Source organism: Tauraco erythrolophus, chromosome 2 (assembly GCF_009769465.1).
Source record: "Tauraco erythrolophus isolate bTauEry1 chromosome 2, bTauEry1.pri, whole genome shotgun sequence".
Classification (NCBI taxonomy): domain Eukaryota; kingdom Metazoa; phylum Chordata; class Aves; order Musophagiformes; family Musophagidae; genus Tauraco; species Tauraco erythrolophus.
In genome coordinates this window covers 2251478-2273666 of record NC_141466.1, presented here as the reverse complement: position 1 = coordinate 2273666, position 22189 = coordinate 2251478, and the positions used below count along the sequence as shown (strand labels likewise).

The 22189-nt window shown below is 42.9% G+C and overlaps 1 protein-coding gene across 2 annotated transcripts in view; it reads right to left on the bottom strand.

The window, feature by feature from the left end:
• Window positions 1-51: 51 nt before the first annotated feature.
• The window catches only part of SYTL3 (synaptotagmin like 3), a 40472-nt gene continuing 18334 nt past the window's right edge, over window positions 52-22189 (bottom strand). For both annotated transcript variants that reach the window (XM_086631195.1, XM_086631196.1), the window contains exons 7-16: window positions 21968-22040; window positions 17845-17969; window positions 14233-14376; window positions 11267-11445; window positions 7953-8055; window positions 5852-6022; window positions 5544-5643; window positions 4362-4470; window positions 3286-3491; window positions 52-1692 (exon numbers count right to left, since the gene is read on the bottom strand). In XM_086631195.1, coding sequence (XP_086487321.1) covers window positions 1562-1692; window positions 3286-3491; window positions 4362-4470; window positions 5544-5643; window positions 5852-6022; window positions 7953-8055; window positions 11267-11445; window positions 14233-14376; window positions 17845-17969; window positions 21968-22040 — 1341 coding nt within the window. In that variant the 3' untranslated portion in view covers window positions 52-1561. The remainder of the gene's footprint in view (window positions 1693-3285; window positions 3492-4361; window positions 4471-5543; window positions 5644-5851; window positions 6023-7952; window positions 8056-11266; window positions 11446-14232; window positions 14377-17844; window positions 17970-21967; window positions 22041-22189) is intronic.

The following is a 22189-nucleotide window of genomic DNA, read 5'->3' as shown; positions in this document are numbered from 1 at the left end:
CTCTGTATATTTTGTTACTTTTCAGATTTAATAAGACTTGCACCTGTAAAAATGCCTGAACAACACTGCAGTCCGACGCAGTGCAGCTGATTATTTGCTACAAAGCATTGTTTGTAAAGATCACTTTTTTACTTAATTAAAATTGTTATATGTACACATGATCCAATATATACAATTTTACTGCACCTATTTTTCTAACAAATTTTCTAATTTTTTTTTTAAATGTTTGATTTAAAGTTTCAGACTCCAAAGATGAAGGGACTGCTTGTTTATATCACAGTTGTATTCTCTCTAGTAGAGAGCATTTCTGTGACCATTCCTTCCCCACTAATTTCCCCCTTTCCTTGAAAATCTGTTAGAAAGTGAGATACAGTATGTTGTCAACTCTTCTCTTCCATTTATAACATCTGTGCTGCTTTATACTTGAGTTGAATCTTGTGTGTTTTTTTTTTTTTCTATTTGCAGCAGCAAACACCTAAATAAAAGATCTGCAAAGTAACAAAGGATGTGGAGTCAAGTGTTTGTTGTGCGAGGTGTGTTTTTGTGAAGTGTGCTACTGCTCTTTGCTCCTGAGCTTAGCATGAATCCCCATGTCTTTAACTCCTAATCCTTAAAAGCCACATTGACCTGGAAAGGAGAAAAGGAGAATACTTGCTGTAACGACTAGTGTGACCACCTTCACCCTAGTCCCAGGGAAGAGGTATAGAGCAGCAGCACTAGTTACAGTTGTACACATGAAGTTTCTGCTGACTGTAACACTACATCTGAGGCAAAGGGAACCGACACAGCAGTTGGGCCTTGCATTTCCGCCAGTTTACATGAATAAGTGACCAGTTCAGCTGTGCCGTCCACCGTATGGAGCAGACCTCTTCACACTGCCTTACATCGGCAGCTGGTAAGAACAAGGAACTGGCTACAACCACCCTTGTTCTATTAGCTGTGGTCCCACACTCCTGCTGAGGGAGAATTTATACATTGAACTGGTTTTAAGCGCCGTGATGCAGCACACGTTTGGGAGGCCAAAAGCTTTTTAGGGTCATGTGAAGTAATACTGGCACTGCAGATACTTCTGAAGCACAGAGATGTTAGCAACACCCATCAGCAGCAAGCAGTTACTGATAAGCTAGTTTTCAGTTCTTTCTGGACATGCATAAAACAAAGATCAGCATGAAAGCATACACCTTTCTCAAGATAACAGTTATTTTCTCCAAGAAGCACTCCTATCTGTGATTAAATTAAACGAACAGTTCTGTTGTGCCTAGAAATGGAAATAGCATCTGGCTACTGTTGCCGTGTCAGCATAATGCATTTCAGACTGTTTGTCACTCCTGAAGAAACAATAGTTACCTTGAACTCCAGCTACAGACACAGATAACAAAGCCTTAACTTCTGGAGAAATAAAACCTTCCGATTATCACTCGCTTTCAAATGCCTGACTCTGTTCCTCAAAAGCTGGAGTAGGTACTGGGGCAGTGTACCTTTCCCCAGACCTGAAAGGTGTGTGCCACTTGAATTTGAAACATCACCCATGGGGAAGGAAGAGCTGTTGCGTGGTTGTCTCTCACGATTTAAAGTTTTCCTTATTTGAATGCAGTACAAGCGTGAAGTCCATCCAAGTGTTGGGGCGGTGAAGCACTTCCTGCCACTGGAGCACTGATGGAGAAGCAAGGTCTGTAGAGCCAAACGATTCCTCTGCAGGAAAGCAAAAGGAAAGGTCACAGGGCCCTACCCAGTGTCTGGCCCAACCAACTGGGTAACAACCACCCTGCTTCTCCCACTTCCAGCACCATTTCAGCCGTTCTGCAGCTCCTAGGGCATTAATTGCAATAAACTCTAGTTCTACTTCTGAAGCATTATTTACCTCCTTCAACTGGGATCACTCGCTCTCAGCTTGCAGCAGAGAACAGTTTTTTTGGTTGTGCAACATAAAATCCGAGGAGCAAGTGTGCATACAACAAACAGCAGAATGGCACAAAGCTCCTGCTTCCGTTCATCTCCAGTGGCTTTAATGCACCACTAGGCTTAGGGCTTGGAGAGCTGCCTTCACTCAGAGGCAGGTAGTGTCTGCTCTAGTGGAAAGGAAAATGCTGGGTAGGACAATGAAAAGAAGTTCATGAGGAAGCCTGCAGAACATTGAGTTTAATACTCCTCTGAAGTGCGTGTTGATACCATCTCCCCCTTTACTCTGCTCTTGTGAGACCTCACCTCGAATACCGCGTCCGGTTCTGGTGTCCCCACCATAAGAGAGACATAGATCTGTTGGAGCGTGTTCAGAGGAGGGCCACAAAGATGGTCCAGGGGCTGGAGCACCTCTGCTACGAGGACAGGTTGCGGGAGCTGGGATTGTTCAGCCTTGAAAAGAGAAGACTTCGGGGGGACCTAATAGCTGCCTTCCAATACCTGAAGGGAACCTACAGGAAGGCTGGGGAGGGACTTTTTACAAGAGTGTCCACTGATAGGACAAGGGGAAATGGGTTTAAGTTGAAGGAGAACAGATTTAGGTTAGATCTTAGGAAGAAATTCTTCAGTACGAGGGTGGTAAGACTTTGGAATAAATTGCCCAGAGAAGCTGTGGATGCCCCCTCCCTGGAGGTGTTCAAGGCCAGGTTGGACGGAGCCTTGAGTAGCCTGGTCTAGTTGAGAGGCGTCCCTGCCCATGACAGGGAGGTTGGATTGGATGATCTCTGAGGTCCCTTCCAGCCTGTGCCATTCTGTGATTCTATAACAAAGTGACTGAGCCTCAATCTTTTTGAGCTTTTCATCTCAAATACTGAAACCACAGCGCTTACTCTCTGGGAAGACGGGTGAGAGACTCCACGGGGCAGTCTTCACATGAGAATGCTTCCCTGCTCAAAGACCAGTGAAAACAGGGCCTATTCAGTGAGCAGAGGGTTTCTCAGAAATTCCTCAGCCTTGAGAAACTGAGCTCGCTCTTACGTTGGAACAGAGCCCAAACCTCAGACGCTGCAGTAGCCCCTTCTGAGCAAGTTTCACTTTCTTTACTTCCCCTTGATTGGACTGATTTGTGGGTGTAAAATAAGAAGCACAAATATAAGCATGGTTGGAGCCAACTAGATCATCAGTTCTTGTGCTTTCTTTTAACGAGATCTTGCAGGATCAAAGCCCAAGATTGCAAGTTGCTTAGGACAGGGACTGGGGCTGTATGTGTAGGCACATGACACCAGGTTATAAATACCGTAGTGTAAATACTATTATTTAGAATGTAAACTAAATGAACTTTTTCCCAGATTACCTCCAATTTTTAGCGATAAATAAAGAACTTACTTGCACCAAGCTTGGCTCCTCCTAGGAAGTGATCGCTTGAGCTGAACGTTGCCTGGTCCCAGACGGTCAAGTGTAGACATGACTGCTGTAGCTGAGCTGGGGTAACACCATCGAAGACAAACAAGTGTCTCCACTGGGGACAGGCTTCTTTCTTCAGCACAGGAGACTCCCGCTTTACCTCTGCTTGGTCTGGAAGGATAAGGCAACTTCCCAAAAAACAAGGAGAGTTCAGCAAGGTCACCGATTTCTCAACCAGAAAATGGAACATTTGCAATAATCAACTAGGGACCTTTGCTTTTCTTTAAATAGCAAAAAAGTTTGGTTTATGTGCAAGGTAGAACATGCTGCTAGTGTGTTTATTTTGGGACCCGCTCCTTTTCCTGTCTGCCTTCAGTGGGGGTGCAAGTAGGCTCTTCTGGTCTGCTTTTCCTTAGCTGTCACTGACTGCTGAAGGAGTCTTTACTTCCCATTGTTACTCCCCATTTACTCCCCAATACTGCCTGAAACCTGCCTTTCAGTAGCTAAAACATTCACCCATTTCACTGAAGACAGGTGCCACAGCAGGTGAAATGGCTTTATGAGGTGTTGTAATCGTACCACGGTATCATACTTTCAACGGCATCAGGATGCCTGGAGAAAAATTCAGTCCCTCTTCTTTCAAAATGTCTAGAATTAAGAGGATGAAAGTTTCCTTTTCAATGTAGCCAAAGCTGTATTTAATTCTGCAAAGGCACAGCTTAAAATAGGAATGAAAATACCCTCTTGATTTGCACTTTTGCTTTTTTTTAGTTCTCCTGATATCTAAAAGCAGATACTTGAACTAGTGAACTCTAAATTTCAATGACATCAGTAAATTCTGAAGTTCCATTCAGGACCCGAAGAGCAGGTGGGACCCATCGCCGCCCTGCTGAGTGCTGCTGTTGTGCAGACACCCAAATGTCACCCAAATGTCAAGGAAGTCTGACTAAGAGTGTGGACAATGCCACTTCCACATGCCACTCTCCTGCTGAACACACATCCATTTGCACAGAAAGTGTGTGACTTTTTCCGTTTGAAGTGTTAGGTCTCATACGTACCCTTTCACAAACGAGTTCAGCATTCCAGCAGGTCTCAGCAAGGGCAAGTTCTTGACCCCAAATATCATAACCTGAAGCTGGCAGTTGGGAGCTCCTTGGTCTTTTTTTCCTGAACCAGAAGCATTGATCACATGAAATAACCAGTTAGTTCAGCTGATACCTCAAGATGCTGCTGTTAGTAAGCAGGAACATGACTGAGCCATCCTGCTGAGATAAGGGCTGCATTAAGATCATTTGAAAGATTTTAACTTGCTCGTACGGTGTATGATTCATAAAAAAAAAGGGCAAGCAATGAGCAGCAGGTTGCTTTGTGATTCTGATTCCAAGCAAAGCTTTCTCTTGTATTTGTGGAAAGTCAACGCAGAGCATTTCTCTGAAACAAGGCCAGAAGCAGGAGAAACAGCGAAACCCACGGTGCGACACCGCTCTGAAAGTGAGCAAGCTGGTAACTTTGGGGTCATTTGGAAAAGAAAAGGGATCAAAATTAACCTAACAGCTAATTAGATCTTTCTATTGGTCTCTACCTGTTGCTATGGTCCTGAACACAGAGAGCATTCGAGTGCTCTGAATCTCTGTATGCCTTACTATGACCTAGGGAGGAAAGGAAAATGAGGTTGTCCCATCCCTTCCCCTGAAAGTGTTTGTTTTACTCCACCAGCAGGTGTGTGCTCTGACACACTACAGCAACACTCAATGTACCTTACAAGTCTTTCATTGCCAAGAACTGAATCCTGCCTGTACATTTCGAACCTAACATCTTCCAAGTGAAACAGTTTTTCTAAAATAAGACCACTGGAGGAAGCCAGAGGTGCTGGTCTGGTTCTCTTGCTGCCCTTTCGCTTCTACCTTTTCCCTAAATTGTCAGTCTCTGCCTTGGGCAGTAAAACTGCTGCATCATCTCCAGAATAAGGTCTACTGGCAACACCATGACGGGCACAAACTTGCCAAACAGCTGGGTGCATCATACTGGTGCAGCTTTTGATGGTATTAAAAAGAAGAAAAAGATGAAGTTGGCAAATGTTTGGATTTTAATTAATTTAAATTATAATAAAATACAAACTACCATTTGCAGTAGCTGCTATAAGCGCCATACAGGAATACTATATGGACACATTGTCAGTCCTTCATTGAGCTCAATTCTTTTCTAGCCAAGGGATTCATTTATGCTAAAACATTTTATACCTTCAAACTGGAAATTTTTATGCTGGGCTGGTACTGACAGTCTTGCAGACACGAGGAGTTCGCCACTGTACTGGATAAGATCATCTTCAGACTTTTCAAGCTGAAGAAAGGGACACACAGAAGTCAGCATGACTGCAGTCATTCTATTCCACACCATTCTCACAGCTCATTGATGTTTGCAACACACCTTACCACTGGGCTGGATTGACAGCATTTTTCCCTCAACGACCTCAGAACGGTGATCTTTTTCATAGTTTTCACTACATTCTGCTCTTAAGATACAACTGAGCACAAAAAGTAAGAATCACCTTGGGTTTGAGCTGGTACCAGTTGAACAACTGCATGGAGTAATCTTCAAAATCCCATGCTGCCAGTGGAATCACCACTTCCCCCAAAAACACCCTGTATTTGAGTGCTCCTGCATGCCACACAGATATCTGAAGCTGCCGACTTCCCAGCTGTGAGTATTCAATCTTGTACTGGAAAGATAAACAACATTTACAAAGGAGCACAGAGGATGGATGCAGGGCCATGCTCAGAACCTGCTCAAAGGAAGCCCAGACGCAGCATGGCTGAAGGCATCTGGATGCAGACGGAACCACGGTGTCTCCACGTGCTTTGCAATTTGCATATTACCCCACGAGTTAAGTGCTAAATAATGCTCATCCAAACACGAAACAACATTCCAGGAATACCTTGGCCTGTCTTGCAAAAGATTTTGATTGGTTCATAGCTTTAAATAATGCTTGGTCATTTTTGCTGTTTTTTTCATTGTTTCTGCTTTACGCTGCCAGCAGAATTTGGCTGCTCTGGAGGTCAGTTCCAGATTAAGACACCTGACAAAGGTGCTAAAACTCCTGTGCCAGTCAGTGGACACCTACCCAATGCAGTCAGTAAGGGCAAGGAAAAAATTCAGCTGACCACTAATAAAGCCCTGATCCACTCCTGAAACACAGTTAGAGCCTTTTGAGAGAGCTGGAGAGGGACTTTTTACAAGGGCGTGTAGTGACAGGACAAGGGGCAATGGATTTAAACTGGAAGAGGGGAGATTTAGATTGGATCTAAGGAAGAAATTTTTCACTCTGACGGTGGTGAGGCACTGGCACAGGTTGCCCAGAGAAGCTGTAGATGCCCCATCCCTGGAAGTGTTCCAGCCCAGGTTGGATGAGGCTTTGGGCAACCTGGTGTAGTGGAGGGTGTCCCTGCCCATGGCAGGGGGGTTGGAACTGGATGATCTTTGAGGTCCCTTCCAACCCAAACCATTCTGTGATTCTATGATTCCATGGGTCTCACTCTCCCTTTATCAATTTTGCATGACTCTGGTATTCTCCTATAAAATTAGGACCAATTATTCTAACTTCAGGGTCTTTTTTCTCCCAACTTAAACCCTATATACAGACTTTGGGATAGATGAGAATTACACGCATTAATCTTTTTTTGTTGTTATCAAATATTAACAATGGTCTTTTCAAACATTTCGCCTGTTCCACTCACGGCGAATTCTCGATGTTTGTACACACCGAGAGACAAGGGTCACACTGAAACTCTGGTGACCTTCAAGGAACACACTACAAGTTTGCCCCTCCATTGACGTGGTTTCACATCTCTTCCAAGACAACATGTTACTGAAGAAGTCATCATCTCATGTGCTGCTGCAGCTTGCTGATGCACACAAAAAAGATGGGTTTGCAGTGATCCGAGTACAAAACTGGAGCTGGGAAAAAACAAACTAACCCAACCTCTCCCAGCTGACAGTAACTCAGCTTCAGGTTTGCGTTTCATTAAGCATCTGTGACGTGAGAATAATGGCTCCTATTTTCTCCACACAGTTGTTACAAGGATGCAAAAAGTAATATTGCAAGGCATTAAGGAATTAAAATCATAACTACTGTTGTCTGGTGGGATCATCAATGTTCGAAATGAGACACTACAAAGAGATGGGCTGGCATCTGTTGCACAGGGAAAAGGAAGCAGGCAACGTTTTAGAGGTGGTGGAATTCAGTCAGCATTCAGCTAACTGCAGAGACACACTCCCAGTGGCACTGGCAACCACTGGTACCAGTTGAAAGGGATGCTTGTGTAAAACACCAACTGCTCTGCAATACAGTCAGTTCCTGAACGCACTAAAAAAGCATCTATAGAAGACACTTGCTTTTGCCACAAAGTAACTCAGAACAACACTGGAACTCATCAAAAGCATTTTGATGGACAAACTCTTCTAACAGTTTGCAATTTACTATTGTAACTCCAAAAGCATTTTCTCTTATCCGGACCGAAAAACACAATTTTTTTAATTATTGTTATCAGTGACCCCTACAGTTGTCTCATCAGGATGATTCTTGCAGGATTGTACATTACAGAAGGAGACATTTCCACGGAAAAGCACGCTTAGCAGCACACAAGCTCTACCTTCAAAGTCTCGTTGAATTCAGGATCCACTGTGTTCTTTTTGACTGCTGTCTTCCGCTTACTCCGAGGAGATTTACCAGGAAGTAAATAAACCTTAACATACCTGGTAGGCAGAGAGAAAGAGAGACAGAAAGTGACTAGAAGGTGGGAGAGGGAATCAAACTAAGAAGAAAAACTAATCAGATGAGAGGAGTTTGTTCTTATTTCTTAAACGATTTTATTGACTTTGTAATTTTCCAAGCAATAAAATGGCAAATTGTGATTTATACCTTTTCTCAATAAAAGCAGACAGACTATAAGGATCCCTGTACATCATTCAGATAATGTGTTTCAATTTGATTCTAATTGGGGAAGGATTAGGATCCCAACAGGAATCTTCTGTGTTCATGCTCTTGGCCTCTGATAAAATAACCATAGAATCATAGAATCGTCTGGTTGGAAGAGACCTTCAAGATCATCGAGTCCAACCATTCACCCTGCACTGTCAGGGTCCCTAAACCATGTTCCTCAACACCAAATCCACACGGTTTTTAAACCCCTCCAGGGATGGGGACTCCACCACCTCCCTAATGAAGTAAGTCACCTTGCCAATTGTAGCGAGAGTTTTACAATTAAATGAAACAGCATATTATGTGCTCAAAGGGAAAAAAAAAAAAAAATCAGCTCAATCACTTTAGGATCATTGCTGCTTGTTCATGAAGAAAATCTATCATAGAATCATAGAATGGTTAGGGCTGGAAGGGACCTTCAAAGGTCATCTAGTCCAACCCCCTTGCAAGGAACAGGGATATCTCCAACTAGATCAGGTTGCTCAGGGCCTTGTCCAACCTGGCCTTGAACGTCTCCAGGGATGGAGCATCCACCACCTCTCTGGGCAACCTGTTCCAGCGTTCTACAACTCTCATGGTAAAAAATTTTTTCCTAATATCCAATCTGAATCTACCTCCCTCTATTTTAAAACCATTACCCCTTGTCCTATCACAACAGGCCCTCCTGAACAGCCTCTCCCCATCTTTCTCGTAGGCCCCCTTGAGGTACTGGAAGACCGCTATAAGGTCACCCCGGAGGCTATAAGGTCACCATCTTTACAATGCCAAGTACTATGTAGCAGTAAAAGGTATAATCATACAAATAATACATAATAATTCATAACTCTTACAAATGCTGTTATAATAGCCAATGGAGTGAAAGTGGGAGATTGTCTAATGTGCTCAAAATCACCCTAACACTGATTCAAGGAAAATCAGGAAAAAAAAAAATTTCTAGGAGTTGATTTGGCCTAATATCAAGCACCATTGATTCCTACCCAATGTGTAGGTCATGGGAACATTAATACTTAAATATTCCCCTCCAAATGAGGTCAGTGGGCTGTATTTGTGTTCTCACACATATTTGTGCAGCTTCAAAACTAAAAAGTATTAGCAATAGAGAGTGCTTGCTCACAGCTTAGCAGGGAAAAGAGCGATTGTTGACAGAACACTAAATATTTTTAAACTGTACTTGTATATATTTCAGATATTATGATTTAAACTAATTTTAAAACAGCCTCTTGATTAACTTACTGGGTAAATAAAATCAGCTACAGCTCATATCATCAGTGCAGAACTTACACGTCTTCCCTCTTCTTTCCGAACTTATCCATAGGTAAAACTGCTTTTTAAAATATTCAGGTACTAGAAGTTTTAGCCTCTTACTCTTTCACCTCAGATCAATTTAATTAAAAAGTAGGCAGTCAGACTTCGAACCGGTCAACAAGCTAAATAATTCAACAGGTTTTACACATCAGCTAAAAGTCTGCCTTTCGGCAAGCGTGCTGAGTGAGTACCCCGGCTGCACTTCGGCTCGGAAACCAGCAGAAATATATAAGTTTATAGCAACAGAGAACATAATGTTCACTACACACCACCTCCCACGCTGCCTTGCAGGCTTCCTGCAACTGTTTGCCTGGCTTAGTTACCAGGGGACTTAAAGAACCTTGACTCACTGCTGAAGTGGTCCCCAACTGCCCTGCTCCAGCAAGGCTCCTTTCATCACCAAGCTCATCTTTCTGCACATCCTCTGCAAGATGCACAAAAGCTATGTTCCTTCTTTAGAAGGACGTTGAGGTGCTGGAGCGGGTTCAGAGAAGGGCAACAAAACTAGTGAAGGGTTTGGAGAACTTGTCCTGTGAGGAGCGGCTGAGGGAGCTGGGACTGGCCAGTCTGGAGAAGAGGAGGCTCAGGGGGGACCTTCTCGCTCTCTACAATTACCTGAAAGGAAGTTGCAGGGAGATGGGGGTCGGTCTCTTCTCCCATGTTAGGAATGACAGGACGAGAGGGAATGGCCTCAAGTTACGCCAGGGGAAATTTAGGTTGGATATCAGGGAAAATTTCTTTCCAGAGAGGGTTGTGAAGTATTGGAACAGGCTGCCCAGGGAGGTGGTGGAGTCCCCATCCCTGGAGCTGTTTAAAACCCGTGTTGATTTGGTGTTGAACAACATGGTTTAGGGACCCTGACAGTGCAGGGTGAATGGTTGGACTCGATGATCTTGAGGGTCTCTTCCAACCAGACGATTCTATGATTCTGGATGCAGATGACCGCAACTCCACAATTCCAATGTGGACACTCAAGTACTCAAACATGGTGTGACAATATGGGCAACAACAGGTATTTAGGTATCCTACCTGATGATTTCCTGTGAACGGTCGCTTCATGATCAGAGAAGATTGTTTAGTAATAAACAGACAAATCACCAAGGCTTAACTATGCAACCAAAAACTTCTCTAGCATATTCTATCAACAGAAGTAGGTATTTCTTCCTCTTACAATAATACATAATTATTAAACAGCTTTAGATTTTAAAATGTGCCGCAGTATCCAAAATTTCTGTTCTCACTACAGAAGATGGAAGCACAGAAGTAGAACAGCAATCACCCAGTGACCCACAGCGAGTCAGCAGATGAATAAGGAACATGACATCTCATGTTTTAGGCACTTATGTACTAATTTTGCAGGCAGAACTTAAGAGCTAAAATCTGAACAGCTGTTCTCGAGATCCAAAAGTACTCATCAGCAACACAGATACCCAACTGCCTGCTCACAGTCAAGGAAAGAGACAATTACTGGCAGAAAATGGTCAGAATAGAATAAGCACTGGTATGAAACTTATTTGTCTTGCAGTGTGCATACATAAAAAGAGCTGGTACGTATGTTGGATGTTCTGAAAGCGCTAACATGGCATATCATCATATATCAATTTCAATCATGACATACATAAGTATCTTAAAACCAGAATATTTTCCTTCTTTTTTTCTCCTTCCCTACAAAATACTTACGGGTTACATTTTTTCTTCTTGTCTTCTCCGTAAGCCAGGTTCTTGCATCCCTTGATGCAAATTTCTAAGATGCAAGCTTTGAAGACGTATCTTATGGCAAACTCTATTTCTCCTGTGACGTCGGCCTTGCCAAAACTGCCAGACTCAGTGCAAGTGCTGTTGAGACTATACAAACTCGCCTAAGAAAGGACAAATGTTTGGGAAAAGTAGCCTCAGATCAAACAGAACAAAACATTTATTTCCCTCAAAGGTCAGTATCTCTACAGACATGACCCTAGAGCTACTGCAAATCATGAAAATTTAAGGTAACCTGTATAAAACATTCTGTTGCTTCCATAACAGCCTTGAAAATTATGACTGTAATTGTAATTTTACTTCTTTGCCTTTTCTCTTCAGTAAACTCTCTAGACTAAGAAAATGCTTTCTTAGGCAACTTTGAGATCTAGAAATTGTCTCTGAATAAAACCGCTATGTGGCTTCCCACGGGAGAAACGGGGTAAGTGCCTGAAAGGAAGAGAGTGAAAAAAACTCTGAAATCTAAGAAGAAACAAATCATCAAACTAGCCTGCTTTTAACCCACAGCTCACAGAAGGGTGCACTGCTGAGACATTAGGTTCTAGCACATATTAAAGGCAACAAAATTGGCCTTGCACACCCAGTAAATATTCTACAAGATGCCCCAATTCCATATAAAAATTACATACTCCATACTCCAGCAGGCTGTTCAGGAAAGATTAAAGTACAAAGACATCTAGTTGAGGTATGTTGGTGCATAAAGAAGGTGTTTCATAGCTCACCTCAGCCACTTTGCTCTCCTTTCATCTCCTTCCACCTGTGTGGCAAAGGTTGGGATGCTGTGCATCCACAACAGAAACAGCATTTGTGTCTAGCACTTACAGAGGCCATGAAACCACAACGAAGGAAGAGACTACAATCCTTTCTTGGCCCACCACAGGCATGGAAATTTATGGTGTTATCCAGCCTTCACTGTAACAGATTATCAACTCAATCAAACTAGTTTGGTCCCCATTAATTTATAATTATACTCTTTAAGGTAAGCCCTAGAAACTTTTTACATAGCATATGTCACAGAGACACAATTGTTGTGATGAATCTCACAGCAACATCACTCTAGATAGCTGAGATATCTGTGTCAGGTCACCCCTCCCTCAGAAAATAAACACCAGTCCAGCCCACACAGGACTGGTTAACTGAGGAGTTCAGCATTGCACAACCCAGCAGCTAAGAGTGCAGAGTAGTATTTGTAAGATGACATCTTCTCTTCCATGCAGATGCTCTTCTTCACTTGTGCAGCTTGCCAAACACTCATTTCAAAAATCACACCAACAGCTCAATTAGATTAAAGAAGCTACTTGCTCTATCTTAGAAGCTCTAAGCAACATACCAACTTGACTAAAGAAGGATCAAAGTGCTTACTGAGGAAGACACAAGAAATATGAGGATCGTTTTGACCTGCTGCTTGTTGCATGGAATCTTGCTCCCTCCACAAAACGTGTATCAGCATAACCAATTTCCCTTGCAGCTTTGTTCAGCTCTGCTCTTTCACTTACTGACATATTTTCAGTCATCTGACCAGAAAATGCTTATTTTCCACCAAAATCTTTCATGACAAAGGAATGCAAACAGACTTTTGTATTAGCTCATGTGTTCTAAAAATAGTTCTGCAGAAGTTCCTAACATTTATTCCACAGAACCTCTTATGTATTTAGAGAGGCTGGATAAGTGTTCTGGTTAATGTGGCAACCTGGTGTAGTGGAGGGTGTCCCTGCCCATGGCAGGGGGGTTGGAACTGGATGATCTTTGAGGTCCCTTCCAACCCAAACCGTTCTATGATTCTATGTTCGGGCTGAATATCACTACGTGTCTCCCACCTGATCAGGGCTCACATACATTCAACGTAGAAACCACTCATCCTTTTGGTTCAATGAACTGAGACTTGGCAATGACTTCAAGTGTTGCACTCGGGCTGGCATGACTGGAAGCAATGCCATCTGATATTTTGGAAGATCCATTTTCATGGAGCGGTCATCGTCGTCCAACACTCACCCATAAAGGGAAGTTTAAAGGAACCTGACCTTCCCCTTTATAAGGTAGGAGAAAATATTTCAGTTTTAAGCCTGGGATGTCTCTAGCCCAGTTCAAATGGTTGTCATTAGAATCACAAATGTCATCCAAAACTTACCCATTTGCCAGTTTAACACCTCCGACTCCACAGTGCAGTGAACTATGAGAGAGTGCCAAGGTCCTTGTGCCTGTTTACACTTCTTTGCAATGCCAGCAGGCTGGCTGAATCCGATTCCCTAAAAGCCATTTTGGTTCCCTTCTTTACAACATAAGGCATGGATTCTTTGGATACTTCACCCTGCTTAACTTCTCTTCTCATCTGCAGTATACAAAGTGCCATCCATCAGGGGATGATTCAATGCTATTCCCTAAACCTGTGAACTGCTCCCCTGGCTTCTGCCACTGGCAACTTCCTCTTCGTTCACTGACATTCTAACATCTGAATTTCCACTGACATTTCCATTACCACAGTTCTTGCAGAATAACAAAACCCTTCTGTTAGAAGAAGTTTTAAGAGAAAAAGCTAGCTGCTGGGTTAGAAAGGACCATGCTCACAGTCCCAGCCCTAATATAAAACAGGAAGAACGTTAGTCACATTTGCAAAATTCAGAGGAAGCTGATCTATTAGTTATTTATTATTAATGGATATATCCATCAGTTATCCATTATTAATTTGATTGGTCTCATGATGCAAAAAGTTCAGTGTCACTACGAGGATTGTGCCAGAAGCAGGCAGTCTTTCATCAAATACAAACTCAAATAAAATTCTTCCTTCATTTTGTAAGACAATCCAAAATACACCAACATTTTGCACAAGATCTTAGCTTTTACATCTGTTCCCATTAAGCACCTGCACTACTGTGCTTCACCATTTAACTTACATGTCTTCTGCCATCACAGAAAACTGTATCACTTGTGGGACTGGTTGTTATTTCTTCTTCCTTCTTGCGATTCCTTTTGGTCGGAATTTCACTGTAATTTTGAGCCCCAGTGATGAGCTGTTGAAGACTGGGTGTACTTTTCATCTGTAAGAAATTCAGCAAGTAATTTTTTTTTTTTTTTTATTGAAGAAAAATGCTCTGATTCCTTCAGGAATGCTATCATACAATTCACTCTGATCAATGTCATGCAGGTGGGACACTTCCAAAGGCAATGTAGTAACTTAATTTAAACATTGATTTACCACTTTCTCATCCCAGCTAGTGGTACATTCATTATAGTCATAATTTTCTAAAATCAACATACTATCACCTAATCTAAGGATCTCTACCACAGCAATTAATAACAACAGTCTGCTAATAACACATCAAAGATAGAAATATACTCAAAAAAGGTCTTCTTAGCCTTTAACAAAACAGTAATTTTGGAAGAAAAAAATACAATCTTGCCTCCAGGAAATTAAAAATAGTATTTTGCAATATGCATGACACAAGCCCATGTCTACCTATGCAAGAGCAAATGTAAGCTGAAAGAGACTTGAAAATAGACTCACAAGTTCTTACTTAACTTTGATCATACAAAAAGTTTACATTTCTGAGGTGTTCTTGACTTCGCTTTGACTCAAGTCCATTCACCTTCCCAATTTTCCCAATAAAACCCTGATAATTTGTGGAAAATTAAGATATATTGCAGGTAAACTCCTTGAGATTTACCTTCAGCCACCTCTGTCACCAATAACAATAGTTGACAGAATGAAGTGCCAAAAGACTAATACATATGGCCAGAAATAGGCTGAAAATAGATTTCAGCTCATTCTGGCACACCACTACTCACAATTTATGAAAACTATGTTTGCGGTTCAATGGGTAGGAAGAGAGTGAGGTAAGAAATTTTACATGGTTAAGATCTAAGAAAATAATGCCTTAAAAAAAATTGTGTAACAGGAATCACTTAAAAGATTAGAAAGAAGATAGTGTGACTGAATCAACAAAAAGGATTGGGACTTATTTGCATAAAAGAAACAGATAATGTACATTTAATAAACATGGGAACCCCTCCTGCACCATCAGCAGAAAGCACTAAAGAATGAGGGCAAAAGAAGAGATAGTATATTGAGATTACTCCTGAAAAAACAGAATGTGCAAAATCCAAACCAGTATGCTGTTATTATAACACACAGATTGTTATGGGTAATAACTGCCCTACCTTAAGAATAAACGTAAGAATTCATTAAACTCCCTTGTGAGAAGGAAACAGAAAAAAAATCATTCAGAATACAGTCTCAAAAAACCCCAAACAAACTTAAAACATCGTATTTCTCAGCAGATAAATTATCTTCTGTTTTATAAAAACCTGAACGACCCCCAATTCCACTTGCTAACCAAAACAACCTCCTACACACTGAATTTTAGCTTCTCCCTGGATCAGAAAGACTTCTCTATTATGCTAAAGAGAACGAGGCGACACAACTATCAGTGCTACGCTCAGCATCAGGTCACATACGCAGGCCTCCCGCCCGGCCCAGCTCCAGCATCCACCGCGGTGTGAGTTCCGCTGCTACAGGAAGGGTGACCAACAGCTATCAACGCACCACAAGCAGCTTCCAAAGCTTATAGAATCATAGAATGGTTGGGGTTGGAAGGGATCTCAAAGATCATCCAGTTCCAAACCCCCCTGCCATGGGCAGGGACACCCTCCACTACACCAGGTTGCCCAAAGCCTCATCCAACCTGGCCATGAACACTGCCAGGGATGGGGCAGCCACAGCTTCTCTGGGAAACCTGTTCCAGTGCCTCACCACCCTCTGAGTGAAGAATTTCTTCCTTAGATCCAATCTAAATCTGCCCTCTTTCAGTTTAAAGCCATTGCCCCGTGTCCTGTCACTACACGCCCTTGGAAAAAGTCCCTCTCCAGCTTTCCTGTAGCCCCTTTAGGTACTGGAAGGCTGCAATAAGATCCCCCCGGAGCCTTCTCTTCTCCAGGCTGAACAGCCCCAACTCTCTCAGCCTGTTTTCATAGCAGAGGTGCTCCAGCCCTTGGATCATCTCCGTGGCCTCCTCTGGACCCGCTCCAGCAGCTCCATGTCCTTCTTGTGCTGAGGACCCCAGAGCTGAACACAGTATTCCAGGTGGGGTCTCAGGAGAGCAGAGCAGAGGGGCAGAATCCCCTCCCTCGCCCTGCTGCCCACGCTGCTCTGGATGCAGCCCAGGACATGGTTGGCTCTCTGGGCTGCCAGCGCACGGTGCCGGCTCATGTTGAGCTTCTCACCCACCAGCACTCCCAAGTCCTTTTCCTCAGGGCTGCTCTCAATCCATTCTCCGCCCAGCCTGTACTTGTGCTTGGGATTACCCCGATCCACGTGCAGGACCTTGCACTTGGCCTTGTTGAACTTCATGAGGTTCTCACAGGCCCACCTCTCCAGCCTGTCAAGGTCCCTCTGGATGGCATCCCTTCCCTCCAGCACGTCCACAATACCACACAACTTGGTGTCATCTGCAAACTTGCTGAGGGTGCACTCGATCCCACTGTCCATGTCGCCAACAAAGATGTTAAACAGTGCCAGTCCCAATACTGACCCCTGAGAAACACCACTGGTCACTGGTCTCCACTTGGACATTGAGCCATTGACCACAACTCTTTGAGTGCGACCATCCAGCCAATTTCTTATCCACCGAGTGGTCCATCCATCAAATCCATGTCTCTCCAGTTTAGAGACAAGGATGTTGTGCTGAGCAGTCTCAAATGCTTTGGACAAGTCCAGGTAGATGATGTCACCTTATCCACCAACGCTGTAACTCCACTATAGAAGGCCACTAAATTTGTCAGGCATTATATGCCCTTAGTGAAGCCATGTTGGCTGTCACCAAGGCAATTTAGTAAGTACCCACTATGTGGAAAATTGAGTACAGGCAAAGTTCAGTCACTTGAAAGGTGAAAGTGTACAAAACAAAATCGTCAATGTAACATTAAAGTAGACATGTGACATCATCTTCATCCCTGCACCATTTGTGGAAAAAAGATGACCGGATTTTTCTCAAACTTCTCAAGAAAACACTGAAAGCTAGAGACTGTAACCAAAGCAAAGGGAAAAGGGAAGCTGCCCAACAACTCACAGCAGTCAACATTTTCTCCTTGCCAAATCAAAAAGTGCTCAGAAAGTCTCAGGATGAGTTTTGGATGGTCATAGCTTGGTCCTGTTCAGCAGCAAGAGGGGCAGGGCAAGGACAAGAGACAGAGCACCAGCCCAACAATCACAGAGACATCAATCAGCCTCAAGAGAGTCTGTGAGCACCTGAGAGTAAAACGACCCATCCGCTCCCTCCCTGTGTGAGGGTTTGCATAAAATCTCTACCATTCCAGCTCTGGGCTGAGATCGAGCGTGCAGACTCACTCAAAAACCATGTGAAGAATCAGAGTTCTGGCCACGGTCAGTGAACATTAGCTAAGCCCTGCTCGTATAATAAAAGTAAAACTCCACTGTGTAAGTATGATTCTTATAAACATATCCCATTCCTGAAACAGCCCTCACAGAGACTGCAAAATAATACGGATACCCTGCTTGTAATGTTGATGGCAGTGTCAGACTGACTCCTTCGTTGCTTCCTTCTTTCCACGTTCTGTCCATAGTCTGTGGTCAGGAGACGTCTGTCCGCCATGTCATTCTGGGACTTGGAGATTTCTGAAGGGAAAACGAAGAAGAGGAGTCACTACAACAAAAATTGCAAGCAACCCTGTAGATTCATAGGCTAATTCCATAGCTTCCAAACTTTCATTCTGCAACTTTAATATGGATCTCCTAAGAGTACGAAACAGATGGGAAGGCAAGCGCTTGTCCCATTTTGTATAATTATATTTTGCCTACCTAAATCTTTCCTGCTGTTTCAACTGGAAATTATGCTCCTCGCTTCCTGTCATTATAGCTGCTGCAAGAAATTGTTCTCTGCTCTCAAAGACAGTTTCCTTGCAGAAGCAGCTGGTACAGTCCCTAAATATAGTTTAATTTGTAAAGCAGTTTGGTTTGGTTCAGGATAAAAGCAAGGTCATTGTAACGACATAAAGCGACACGACAATGGAAATTTCAAAGCAGAGCATATTGGAAAATATTGAGAAATTTATCCAAAATATGGATGAAAGGAGAGATATTACACGCTCTGGTCCCAAGCCACATATAATTTTAAGAGCATAAGTAGCCCTCATTGACTCCAATAACACTGCTCATATGGAGGAGCTATGTGCATACTGAAGTACGTTGTTGAATTAGCACTTCAGTGACATCTAGTTTATTGTCAAATAAATCTACAGGACAATTGGACATTTAGTGCACCGCTTTTAGCTTCTTATTCCTCAGGGTACAGTCAGAACCTCACTTAAAGGGAAGGGCAGCAGCCATCTGTGATTTCTGAAGTTGATAACTAGGAGATGAGCAGCAGTCATTTTACTGTAAATCCGAGATAGCCTCTCATGAAAAATTAATAACTTTTAAGTGGTACATGAAACAGCTATCGTATGTTTAATTCGTGCAGAAGAAATAAGTATTTCTCTTACAACATGAGCCTCTGTGGAAGAACCTCAGTATGTCATTATGGTACTCAAAAACAATGGCACTCTTAAGTGTGATTTAAAAAACCACTTTGGGTGAGTTTTGTTCTCAGCAGCAATCAGTCCTCAGATGTTTACTGTACTCTGTGCACACACCATTAAGGCACCATGTGACATAGTCATAGGCAGGCTCGATTAAGTCATCTCTGCCTGTAAACGAAACCACATTTTTCAAATACACAGAGAAATCAGAGAGCATAAAAGAGACGGGAGGGAGAGATCTCATGTAGTAGATACGATCAGAATAGCTTGACCAGCAGGAGAAGCAGAAACACGAGATTGCCTCACGCTCTTAAAATGAACAGGCTACAGAACAGGTTATTGGGAGAAAAAAAATGATGGCTCAGTTTCATATCTACTCCTCCTTTGGCTTCTCCACTCAAAGGGTCAGTAAGACGGACGCTGTCTCGAGTGCCAAGGGCAATTTTGCACTGCAAATAAAGCTCCGACCAGCGACTCCTTTTACATTGCCCACATGGCAACCATTGGATTGTAACCTCCTGTTGCTGCCAAACCAGACTGGAACAGGAGGTAAGAGCACAGGGAGCAGACTGTACAACGGCGGCATTGTGCTGCACACGCTAACCCTTTGTCCCTGCTGCTCTCAGGCACACGCACACCCTGGCCCCAGTGACAGAACCAGGGGCATAACGAGGTTCTCCAGGTTTATTTGCTGCAATACACAAGAGCTAGGTGTATTAAATACCTGTGCAAATCAGAACATTTTTATCTAGGTAAGATATAGAGTACTAACTTTAGACACTCATGACCGAAAGCATTTATCGGCACGGCACCAGGTTTCACTAAGACGCCATATTGTCTGAAAGAGCTCTTTTCTTAAGAAGCCCAAGTCTTTCCCTCTAGAAAACTTCCTATACTTTTTAATTATTGACTTCGGTGGTTGCAACAGCCTGTTATTTTCTCGCAAGTTAAAAAGTTCTACCCTGGCTGAGGACGAGAGCATCTGAGTGGGGTTTCACGTACAGCTGAACCAAGATAACAACTTGCTGCCATCCACCTCTGCAACCACTGCTCTCCTCTCTTCACTCCCTGGCTCCTGGCCACATGGCCCAGCACCTTCTGTTGTGCAGGCTCCAACATATAGACTCCAACTTGAGCCTATTTGACTCACTGAACCAGCAGAAAAGTACCTATATATTTTGTCTGGGTTAGTGTTCTGACCTTTTCATAGATTTCATAGATTTCTAGGTTGGAAAAGACCTTAGAGATCATCGAGTCCAACCATCCCTGATCCCCATTAAACCATACCCCTAAGTAGATCATCCACCCTATTCTTAAACACATCCAGGGATGGGGACTCAACCACCTCCCTGGGCAGCCTATTCCAGTGGCTGACAACCCTTTCAGAGAAGAAATACTTCCTAACATCCAACCTGAATCTCCCCTGACTAAGCTTATACCCATTTCCTCTTGTTCTATCACCCATCACTAACGTAAAGAGCCCTTCCCCCACCTTCCCACCATCCCTTTTCAAGTATTTGTAGGCTGTAATTTTAATTAGCTAAATCAGTTTCCACAGGGGTCCAGAAACACTGATGCTAATTCACGTGAAGTGATGGCAGCATAAGGCCAGAAACAGAGTGAGAAGACACACACGAGCGTAGAAGGGCCTTCCTTTTGGTAGAAGTGAACTATTAAACCAGCTTGCTGCAGTCCTGACAGTCTTCACCAGTAACTGTGAAATCTTCTCCCACGTTAGGAACAACAGGATGAGAGGGAATGGCCTCAAGTTACGCCAGGGGAAATTTAGGTCAGATATCAGGGAAAATTTCTTTCCAGAGAGGATTGTGAAGTATTAGAACAGGCTGCCCAGGGAGGTGGTGGAGTCCCCATCCCTGGAGCTGTTTAAAAACTGTGTGGATTTGGTGTTGAGGAACATGGTTTAGAGACCCTGACAGTGCAGGGTGAATGGTTGGACTCGATGATCTTGAGGGTCTCTTCCAACCAGACGATTCTATGAACAGGCTTCAAACTAACAAAGCAGAATCAATTAGTTTGCATCCAATTCTGTGCTGCCTCAGCTATCTGCTTCCAGTAACAGTGTCTCCCATGTCACCCTATGCTGCACTTCTGTTCAGGAAAGAGCCATTGTGTCTCTGCACAGCTTTAATACGTGTTCACACAGACATACCATTAAATTTCTGTAGTTAAAGGAGAACAAGTCTTTAGGATGGGTGGAAGAAGTTAGAGGAAAGACCAAACATGAGCTAAGACAAGGGTTAGGGGGAAAGGCAGAAAGGCACTAAAGCCAGATTTGTTCAGGTCTAATCTCACATTTGGGGTTGCCTAAGATGAAACCAGTAAAAAAACCACTGAGGTTCATTCAAATACATGCAAATCTGCAAGCCTCTGTCATCTTCATAAGGCTCAGAAGTTGTTTTCCTCTGGTCACTGATGCCTTTAATCTGTTCTTCACAAGGACAGGCTGTCCTCAATGTAGTTAGTCTTAAAGATGCCCACACAGCCTGCACCCTGAAGAACAGCAGGCAACATAAGTGAACAGAAGGAATCAGAAGTATCAGAATGAAAGAAGACTTGTCAGGACTGGCTGGCTTTTAGAAGTACGTACTGAGAAAAACCACACAACTAGAGAGACTGAGAAAGAGGAAGGAAGTCCTCTTGAAAACTGCCAGTAAATGAAAATATTAAACTCTACTTCCATTACATGATAGATTCTTTAACGGGGTCGCTTGGGGTTCAGTCTGATGGACAACATGAAGGTCACTACAGTAGAAAGTGGTTGTTGCTCTGCACTCACATGAGTTAAATATGCTGCACGTGAACGCCCAGTAAACTTAAAAATAACATTATGCAGTCTTTTCACATCTTTACAAGAAAGGCATTCTGGGCTGTTAAAAAACTAGCATAATACTGAAGGAGAATTAGACTTACTGTGTTATTTTTCAGGTTGACTCTGTCTTGCCATTAGTCATTTCAGCCATTACTCAATACCCTTTGTTTATAACCATTTTTCAGCCAATAATTTGGAAAAAAAAAAAAAAATTGAAACATTTCACTACGTTACTCTAGAATGACAAAGCAGTGAAAGCTACTTACTTTTTATGTGTGTTGTGAGAGACAAGAACAAGTTTTCCACAGATTTATTAAAACTTTTAGACTGACTGAGTTCCTGCAAATGGGAGATGCCAAGAGTAAGAAAACACAAAATATTTGTTGTTTTAACGTTTCCATGATCACATGCCTACAGACCACACAACAAGCAGATGGTAAAGCTGCAGCTCTTTACTCACTTCTGTAGACAAATACATCTAAGGACAT